Source organism: Pundamilia nyererei, unplaced genomic scaffold (genome assembly GCF_000239375.1).
Source record: "Pundamilia nyererei isolate P.nyererei 1_Seehausen unplaced genomic scaffold, PunNye1.0 scaffold00089, whole genome shotgun sequence".
NCBI lineage: Eukaryota > Metazoa > Chordata > Actinopteri > Cichliformes > Cichlidae > Pundamilia > Pundamilia nyererei.
Window position 1 is genome coordinate 924,769 of NW_005187490.1, and position 11,021 is coordinate 935,789.

Genomic DNA, 11,021 nt, shown 5'->3' on the forward strand with positions numbered 1-11,021 from the left:
AAGGGGTGATCATCACTTTTTTAAATGTTCAAGTGCAAAGTGTGCAGGATGTCATAAGGCCTTGAGGCAATCAGACGTAAAACACAATATTTATGAGTGTTTTAATTTGTAAATCGATTAGATTTGACCCAAACATGACAGGTACCACAGGCATCTGTGTACCATCACAGCACTTCAGTTTAGGTCTGGACTTCGATTGGGTAATTGAATTCTTTGTCAGCTATTGTGTTGTAAATTTGCTGCTGTGTCTGGGATCATTGTCCTGTTTGGAACAAGCTGTTGGACAGATGGCCTCATATTTGACTCTGGAATACTTTGGCATCCAGAGGAATTTATGTTCAATGACTGCAAGCTGCCCAGGTCGTGTGGTTACAAAAGAAGCTCAAATCATCACCCCTCCACCACCGTGCTGACAGTTGATACTAGACATTTCTGCTGAAATGCTGTGTTTGGGTTGCTCCAAACGTGGTGCTGTGCATTCTGGCCAAATATCTCTACTTTGGTCTCATCTGTCCAAAGGACATTGTTACAAAAGGCTTGTGGTTTGTCCAGATGCTGATGTTTCTTTTTCCTACTATCATGAACTTTAAGATTTAACATCCAGACTGAGTCCTGTAGAGTCTGAATGAAAACAAAAACCTGTGCTTTTACAGAGGAAGGCAAACCTCGTGATCAGGTTGATTTAAATAGCAACACCTTGCTTCTACTTATCATCTTAATTCTCCTTCTTAACAATTTGTAGAAGACGCAACAGAGTCCTGTGAAAACTTTTTCACATAACTTGTCTTTTCTATAAAGTTTAATGGTTAAATAAAAATAGAACTACTGTCATAACCGTCATAATGAACGTCTTATGACTTTATGCCAAACAGTTAACTCTCACAAACAGCTTTCATGTGCAGAGCCTCAGCCATCAGTGTCCAGACTGAAAGCATCTCTGCTGCATCACAGAATATCAGGTATGTTTGATAAGGGCAGGGCTTGCTCCAGACGCAACTGTGGGGGTCTGGAGCTGTGGGGCGCCCACCTGCACACAGCAGGGTGGAGACAAAGCCCTGGCAGATGTGTGTTATGACTGTGTGACCTTCCATCTGAGTCTCAGATGATACCAGTTGTGTCTGTAATGAGCTGTGCGTGCGTCCTTGATAATCTGAAGACACTGAATCCCTATTATGGCTGCTCATTTTGCCAGGAACAAGGTTTAATAGTTAAAGTAAAAGTTTTGCGAACAAAGAGGCAAGTTCAAAGCACAGGAATGCAATATCTTATAATCATGGGGTTTGAATAATTAGTTAAACACCGAGGCTCTCAGGTAATCTACTATGTCTTGTTTGGGGTCTTTCCCTGAACAACTTTAATTAGGAAAGAATGTATGTGAGTGTGTGTTTACCTGTCTCCTTCTCCTCTTGTCCGATATCTGCTACTATGTCATCTATGGTGTCGGGGACCACATTACACTGCTCCCCCTGTGCACACGAGGAAAGATGTGACCACACACTTAAACACTATCAAAAGCATGTTGACAAAGCGTGACTTTGAGACTTTATTTCTGAAGTTAAAAATAGTAGTTTAACATAGGGTGAATAACACTAATTTAAGGCAGACCGCTTATTCATTTACCCTTTTTTCTGCTGTGTATGTACGTACTATATGAATTTTAAATAATAAATTACTTCAAAGTACTTCATTTCAAAAAGGTTTTCTACACTTGGCTCTCTATGATCTCAGTGAGATCTCACACTCACAGCCGCCCACCTACTCCTGAAATCTTTTGTTTATGAGGGCCAGCCAATCAGGAAAAAGGTTGGCCTAAAGGGAGGGAAAAGGAGCTAAAACAAGGTCCAGCAAAGGTCCCTGTAATTAGGGATAATTTTAATTGTCATGCATAGATACTTCAGTATCTTCACTGCAGTGAAGTATCTTTGAATGGCAATGCAAAGATGCTTTATGATACTTCAAAAAGCAGTGGAAAAACTGCATGGGTCACATGAGGCGAGACTAGTACCTGTGCTGGTGAGCTAATTTGCAAGCAGGTTTGTCATCTGCTGACCTTCACTGGCTTTGCTAACCATTATTACAACACAAACTCAGATTCTAACAAATCCCACAATTAACATAAAAAGCTCACTGATGGCTGTGTGTGTGTGTGACTGGCATTTTTATTAGTCAGATTCAAAACTTTTTTTATGTTAACTTTAAAGTTTAACCATCTACAGCAAAGGCATCAACCACAGTAGAATTTCACATAATTTCCTATGAATTAAACTGTGTGCCTTTATTTGTGGTTGGGATTCAAATTTCCCTTATTTCAACATGAAATAAGTTAGGCGTGAAAGTACACATAAAATAGTGCACGTAAAATAGATAAGAGCCAAAGTCAAAATCGCTATTAGCATCTGTTTCTGCCAAATTTTTATATTAAACATCAGTGTAAGAATCGGTCCCTTTAAGGTCTCACCACAGTAAAAAGCTGCAATGTATAGTTGTGTTTATTTGAAGCCCTAAACACATTCACACAGATGAAATTTTTACCTTTCTAGCAATGCGTTCCACCACTACCCTGGCCACAGGGGTGATTGCTCCACCCTCTGGGTCATAGAACGGGCTCTGGAGGTGGTCCAAACTGGTCAGAGGTCGGATCTTCTCCTGAGGAACGGTGGGCTTGTTTGGTGACTAAAAGAGGCAGAAGAAAGGGTGTCGATGAGCTTATAAGGTGTTTAACATGAACTATAAAAAATAATAAAGCATTTATATTATAAGTGACTCAAATGACTGTTAGTGGAAGATAAAATACATGTACACGCTGACAAACCTAATGATATTAATTTCTATTATGTTTTAGATGTTTTATTGGTTTAAACATTATATAGATTGCTGCATCCCTCTTTTATGCTTTTAGTAATCTCTCTGGGCAAAAATATTCCACCATAGCAAAACTAGACAGATGCTATCGCCCAACAAAAGGCAGACCTGCTATACTGAAATCCCAATCAAAGGGCTCTTACTTTTCACTTTTATCTCCCTAGGTAGATGTCACAGAGTTTCAACGTGAATCTAAAGGTGAATCAGCTCTGACGGCTCTTTAACAATCAGGGGAAAGCGGACGTGTCCAAATAATATGCAATGGCTAAAGAACGGGTCGTGAACTGAAAGAGAGCTATTCACACTCTCCCATATTAGGATTGAGCAAAGCACTTGGTCTAAGAAGAGATGGTGTCCTAGAGGAAAACATCTGCTCTCCTATATTGTGCATCCAAAATGCCTGAAAGAAGAGAGTCCCAGTCCTCCACTGAGGAATGGTTAGAGTAATTAAAGTTAAACAGCAAATATTTAGGGCATGGCAATTACTTGTGGGACAAGAATACTAATCCAATAGCGGCCTATTGTGAATGCATGTCTGTGAAACAGGCTTTTAAAACGGGAACAACAGAATTCTTCTTGAGTGAAGCAAACAATACAGAAGTGGCTTATTCATAGTAGAATAATTAAAAAAAATGAATAGCAACACAATAGCTTTTTGATTTTGATTTTCCATTCTGTTCCAAAATGGAGAGGTGGGGAAGTAAAAAAGGCGTGAAAGATCTTATCGAGTCACAGATTTTCCCATAAACCACCTGGTCTACAGCTTCATTTCTGTTTGATCTCACCATGCATCATTTATATCCATTCAAACAGACCCTTAATAGGAGATACTTTGTTTCCAGGTATGTGTGTGTCATAGCATGTGTTGCCATGTTCAGTGAGGAGATAAAAACATGTAACAATAATGAATTATTCTCTGTGTTCTCTCAAGTTAACACTGTCCTGTTTTGATGTATTTTAATATATTCAGCACCACTAAATAAGCCATTAGAGGAGGTACAAAGTTACACTCTCATCTCCACTGCAATAGTGTTAATGATTCTCTTCATAACTCTAGCATGGTGATGCTTTGGCGCTGTGTTGGAGCTATGCAGAGCTTTGCAGGTGCACATCTACATGTTAGAGTTGTTTATTGCCACCACAGAAGATGTTAAAATTAACAGGAAATGATTTAAGCTTTACTTTTAATTCAAAAGTTTTCACATAGGAATTAGAGCCATTAAAAAAATCTCCACTTTGATATAGTTGTACATATATTGTATCCAGTACGGGTCCATACTGGCTTGGATGTCGCCCAGATTAACAAGGTCCGCGTCAGGTGTTGAGGAATCAGGACACCCTGATGAGAAGTGCGCTTCTGGAACAAGATGGCATAGGTGGATAAGAGATGAAAATAGGGTGCTGTTGGAATTTTACTACACAAGTAATCCGAGAGGAACGGGTTACATGAATAGCATGAGTGACCTATGGAATCTTAGACACCCAGGATCCAGATTGACGGCAAAATAACTAGTAGCTCAGTGTTCCAACATTAGGAAGAAGGAACTGCTCTCACAGCTGGAGATTGATGAGGTACAACACAAATGCTACAGCAGGGGGGAGCCAGGACCATGGATCAGGGGGCAGACCACAGCAACCTCCCTGAACAGGGTCCAGTAACCATCACAGTGGCAGACATCCAAGAAAGGCAGGAAGAGTTGGACAGCACCAGGCCCTGACATGGTTCAGCCAAAAACCTACCTCAGTACCACATGGCAGCTCCTGTCAGGCATCATAGTGGCTAAAGGTTGTCAACAAAAGAATTGTGGTTACTGTAACTTATGCATGTTATGTATCTGCTTAATGCAAGAGGGGGTGTGACACCCTGACATATGAAACATTTTAAGTATGCTTTCTAGTGGGGATTTATGCTGAGGATTGTGATGGTGTATTTCGTTCCCACACGTGTGTTTAATAAAATCATTGTTTTGACTCACTTGGACCACTGGTCGTTTGTCTCACACCTCAATCACGAATCAGGACAATGATCAGGCACATGGCTACAATACATGAGCAGGGCACAGAAAGGAATTGGCAAGAATACCAGAGGAGCAAAACACCAGCTACTGGTAGACAGAACAGTCACCCAAGGATGCAACACCAGACTGACCGATCTGTGCACTGCCTGGATTGATTACAAGAAGGCCTATGACTCAATGCCCCACACCTGGATCCTGGAATGCCTAGAACTGTACAAGATCAATGGGACCCAAAGAGCCTTCATCAGGAACTCAATGGGGATGTGGCGTACAACATTAGAGGCCAACTTCAAGCCCGTAGCACAAGTCAGCATCAAGTCCGGGATCTACCAAGGAGATGCTCAGCCCCCACTGCTGTTCTGCATAGGCCTGAACCGCAAAGACACTGCGCAGGACCCTCAAGCTCCCAGGCCTCTGGCAGAGGACCCGAGCTTAAAGGATAGACCGCCTGCAGGAGCGAGAGGGGATTTTTCTTTTAAATATGATGTATCAAGTTCAAGCTTGGCAATGTTGGCTTATTAAATGACCATGTACAAAAGACTCTGTTGCCTTGGTTACTGGTTGAATTCATATTATCCTCGCATTTGCTAAACTGAATAGCTTTCTTCCATCTGCTTAACGTCATTTCCCTGCTTACTTTCTCCTACATGTCCACTGGATTATCTAACTAAGACCAAAATGTAAAAAAAAACAACATTTTCTTCTTACATTTTGGTTGAAAAAATTGTATTTGTGGAAGAAACAAAAAACAATAAAAACAGCTTCACTAATGTCTGCAAACACAAAAACTGCAAAAGCATTTTTGTATAGTTTATGAGAAAGTGTCTGGAAAACTACGTTCCTCCATATGTCTGCATGTGGGTGGCAGAAATTCAATGTCTGATGTACAGGATGATGCATTCATTATCTCGTAGTAAAACTTTTACAACAATACATTGTTTTTACCCAAGTAAGAAGACATTATCGGCTTGGAATGTGTGCCATTTAAGGACGAAAGAAACAGCAGGGTCTAGGCAATGCATAGTTACATATATTACTTGTGTTATAGCCCACATTTTATACAAAGGCTGACTCATACACAGAATAAAAGAACATGGTTACAAAAATAGCTCACTACTGCTCAAAGTTACATGTTTTTAATGAGGAAACTGTATACTTTGTGTATACTTCCTTTTGAAAATGGTGAGTAAATTGACGACACTTTTATTAATGTCCCTAATTTTATAACTTCGAATACACGTGCATATACAGACAAAAACCTTGAATTATATGAATGTGAGTGTCAGTGTCAGTTAGAGCGCTTAGGTAGAGACTATGTGATAAAAGACTAAGAAGAAACACTTCCATGTTTACAAAGTAACAGACGTGAGTTGAAAGAGGACTGGTTCTATGTAAGTGAGGTTTTTGAAAGGTATTTACCACCTCCACTCAGCAGGGTAAGCTCCTTGCTTATTCATGAGCTTGTAAACTATAAATAAATCCCTTTAGTCTCCAAACGGTGGGTTAATATGGATGAGCACCTTTCATTCCAAAAATGAAGAAAACTAAAGAAGTCTCTCAGAGTAACAGACAGGTGAAAGTCAAGAGTGCTGTGATGTGATGAGGCAATTTGCTATAAATTCTGTTTAATGCCAGCACAGCCGCACAGCACTAAACCTTCTAATAACAGGCAATAAGCAGTTTTATTCTTAGAATTCACTTGAAGATATTATACTGCGTAGTCCATCTGATCTGGTGTTAAAAATATATGTAAATATTTGGTCTGGTCAGAACATCATGGAGTATTACACCATTAAACTGTGACAAATCTTCGATGCCTCTTCTGCCTGTCGCACTTTACAGGTGTCTTCTAGTGGCAAAAACGTTTGAAATAAATAGAAAGGTTCTCCGAGAGTGTTTTCAACCAAGGCCAATGCCTTATTTCACAAATTTAGCGAAAATGATCCAGATACTCAGAAAATTTTCATGGGATGAAATCACCTCAATCGGGGGTGGATGTCGCTCAGGAGGTAGAGCAAATCACTTGCTTATCGTAACGTTGGCGGGTCGATCAAATATCCCTGGGAAACATACTATTCCCAAGTTAAATGTTTGCAAATGTGAGATACACTTACATAGAAAGAGTGCTTGTATGAATGGGAGAATGAGGCAAGTTGTATAAAGAGCTTTGAGTTTGCATTTGCATCAACAGTTATTAACTTTAGCCTGGCACCTTTTATGTGATCTTGCTAACCAACAGCAAAGATCACACTTGTAGAATCAGGATACACCACCTCATATGTGACGCCACTGTCAGTGCCTGCATCCCACGGGATGAGGTCCGTCTCCAGTCTCTGGACCCAGCCACACTCCTTGGTACAGAGGTCCTCTCCTGACAGCCCCACATTCCAGTCTGGGCTGGGCCCGAGCATGGTGAGGAAGGACATCAGGTGACGTGTCCGGTCTACGGAAAACTCTGCTGAGGGAGCTGCTCGCCTAGGAATGGTGGTGGAGAAAGAAATCACAGAAGGTAAATAATTCAAAGCATATCCTAAGTACTACTGTAATGGCAGAGCATAATAATCTCATCATTATATCCAACATTCAGCTGTTGCAGTTTCAGTGAAAAACAGCCAGTTTTGATGTCATGACCTCTGATCTATGCTGCACTGCTAATTGCTCGATAATTGAGGCTCTAAAATGTCCAATTAGCGACTGAAAATTGCTCATCATTACATATTCGCTTTGCAAGTCCAAACGGTAGTGAAAGCACTAAAGCTACTCTGATTACAATAAAGTAAGCAATTTGAACTTTCTTTTAAAAAGACAAAACAAATCTTCTTAATTATCATGAATTAGCAGAGACATATGTGCAAACACAAATATTTCAGAATCACCTGACAAGTCTGCAAACAAAATACAACAAAATGAGCCAATGCTTCAGACGCCCAGTGAGTGTGTGGAGGTATAGCTGTGCAAGCATGTGTGCGAATGTTCTCATTAGTAAATATAATAGTGGCACAATATATCGCAAATGACAGACAACGCTAGGAGGGGTAATTAAACAGATGTTTAGTGAAAGATACAGTACATTAGTGTGTGTATGCGTGTGCGTGTGTTCATGCTCATGCAGTGCTGAGGGCTACAATTGTGATAAGTTTCTAATTGCTCTTGAACTAATTCCAAAGAGAGCACAGGATGCCAGAGTGTGCAACTATTCAAGTGAGCCTGGCTTTTGAGAGGCGCATAAAGAAAACCGTCATAAAACAATTACGAGTATGTTTATTAAAATGTATGCATTACATTACAATAGTATCTGAATTTTAATTATAATACAAAGTTCACTGAGTGTGTCAGAAATGAAACTTTTAGCCAACGTTTAGATACTCATCCTGCAAATTAAGAATTTAATACTGCTCATCAGGAAGATTAGCTTTAGTCATTTGCGGAGAGGTCACGATGTCTTGAAATTGCCACCTGGTAATCAGTAACAAAGACAGAAATATGAATCTCGTTCCGCTTTGTCTTTTGAAGACAAAGAAGTAAATCAATAAAAACTAATTCTTTGCCGCGTTGCTTTAAACCAGACAGATTATTTTATGCTTTACAAAACAGACACTTTAAAATAATTTTGGCTTGAAGGAACAATCTTTTCAATTGGACAGATTGATTTAGGGCCTAGAAAGTAACATATTTTTATAAATTTACAAAACCAGGCATTTCAACTACAGGAGATGCAAACTGTCCTGCAAAACAACGGTGCACCTACCAACAACAGTGGCCCGAGTTGGCCAAGCCAAAGATACATAAACATGGGAACAACATTTTACATTCAGGAAAAAAAAACATGCAAACGGCACTATTATGTCTGGTTAAATGTTCCCTAGCAAATACTGCATGTATAATGTATGAGGAAGTGAGATTAATGGGCTAGTGAGATTTGTCTCCTAATGGAGACTCCCTTTAAACTTGGCTAACTCAACATGATAAATAACGGTAAACACATAACCCAGTCCCAATTTTGGCTTAATATCAGCTCCAAGCACCACATTTTCACTGCTTTCTTTCCTGGGGACATGTTGTAAGATAAGTATATATTTCCTGGTGAAGGAATACACATGCTACCTGGTAAGCCACACATTAGTATCAACACAAATGGAACCTTGCAGCAGGGCAAACTGTATGAGTCACAAACAGATGGTATAAAGGATGGATGGAGCTTCTGGTTCAAAGGTGAAGCCAACATGGAAGTGGCTAAAACCTGACAGCCTTTTATTGGCCACCAGGTGGCGATACCTGTGGCTGCAAAAAGACTTTCAGTCCTCTAGAGCAGCAGTCCCCAATCGGTTTAATGTCAGACAATATTTTCACGGACCGGCCTTTATGGTGTCGCAGATAAATACAACAAAATAAAATGATACGACCAAGGCAAAAACTGTGGTGCTGTATTTTGTAAATATAATAATAAATGCAAATTCACTGTGTAATTGTGTAACTTTATTAGCAGCGTCCTCTTGTTTTGTTTTCGCTTGGTCCAAAGTTGCTGCTTTCATTCTACACTGCTATTAACTAAAGGTAGGCCATCTATCAGCAAGAAGAAAAAAAAAACAATAAATACAATTAATTTCACTTTGATCAAGTGAAGAACTAAATTGATTTCCACTGTTTTGAATTGAATGAATCAAATAGCCTATAATCAATGTTCAAGTTTCGAATTTTCCACTCCAACGTTCAGCTTTCACACAAACAGTAAAATAAATATGTTCACTTGTAAACTCAAAAGATTAAGAATTTTCTGCAACACTGTTCTCTTATTTGCAACCAGTGTTGCTTATTGTTTTTAAATTGTTTGACCTTCTTTATATCGCCTATTGTGTCTGAAGCGCTCCATCTGTCTATTTTGTAGAGAAGAAGAGTCAAACGTCATATTAACCCAGATTAACAAAAGAGGTTTAAAAGTCAATAACTATGTTCAGGATACCCAAGGTCTCTGATTGGGGTTCTTTTTTTATCATTTTGTCAGCTAATACAATGTTAAGGTAAATAATAAATAATACACAAATAATTAGGTAATAATAAAGTAAAACAAAAACTTTAATCAAGAATTTGATTTTATAACTGATGTTTCACAGGTTCAATTTAAATTTTCAATATTTCCAACCACATCTTTCCAAGATGCACCTCACCCTTGAGCAAAACTGACACTGTAGATATACTTACAGGTTGAGAGGCTGCCACGCAGGCCACTGAGCCTTCGTTTTAATGACGGTCAGTACTTCATCTCCCTGCAGAGCGAAAGATAGAGAGACACTTACAAGAAGTCATTTGTCACTAAATGGATGACTGTAAAGGGACAAAAAAGAAACATTGAAAGAGAAAAGGACAAAATTGACAAATTGACATGACTGAGGGTGAGTACTCCCATCCAAGGACAGCAAAGCGTATTCCACTTTTCAAAGGCTTAAGAGCCTGGACAAAGTGTGTCTTATCAGGACAAAATGACTCGATGCTGTCTTATAATAGCTGTCTGTCATTCTAGCACAGAGCCACACTTTATACTCTGCGCAGCACCCACCACTCTCTATAGTCTCTCGGTAGCATTATGGCCACTTTATGGACCGCGCAACACATTATCTATCATAATGCATCTCATCCAATTATTCAGCCAAAAGCAGGAAGACAAATGATGAATTTAGTGTGGCGCAGCACTTGATTAGAACTGAATTGGAAAGTCGAAATGTGCCCTTTCTGCTTTAATAAGAGCCTTTATTGTGTTTTCTCCACCTCCATCTTTTGTCTCTTTCTCCTTAAAAGACAAACACACACAGACACACATCGACACACACACGCGCACGCAGTAACACACACACTCTTGTTTTCTCCTCACTTCCCCAGGGAAGAGAGGAAGAGAGGAGGCTTTCAAGGCGACTGTAGAACCTTCAGTCAACCAGAAAAAGGGATTTTTTTTTGTTTTGGCATATCCCAAACTGATTCAGTTGTGTGTGTGTGTGCGTGCGTGTATCTTGGTCGGTTGGTTGTTGGGTGTGCGGGTGTTTGCATGTGTATGTACATGGAGGAAAACTGGTGTAGAAGCAAGTGTCCATCTTCTCTTGAGAGTTGCCCGGGGCTCTGTGACTTCTTTGGCTTCAGACCCCACCAACC

General features: G+C 39.8%; 1 protein-coding gene across 1 annotated transcript in view; it reads right to left on the minus strand.

Moving 5' to 3' along the window:
- Nucleotides 1-11,021, minus strand: part of spon1b (spondin 1b) — a 112,674-nt gene that overhangs the window by 21,815 nt on the left and 79,838 nt on the right. Inside the window, exons 7-10 of the mRNA XM_005739090.1 lie at nucleotides 10,080-10,144; nucleotides 7,154-7,355; nucleotides 2,533-2,673; nucleotides 1,391-1,466 (exon numbers count right to left, since the gene is read on the minus strand). Of these exons, the coding sequence (XP_005739147.1) occupies nucleotides 1,391-1,466; nucleotides 2,533-2,673; nucleotides 7,154-7,355; nucleotides 10,080-10,144 (484 nt within the window). The remainder of the gene's footprint in view (nucleotides 1-1,390; nucleotides 1,467-2,532; nucleotides 2,674-7,153; nucleotides 7,356-10,079; nucleotides 10,145-11,021) is intronic.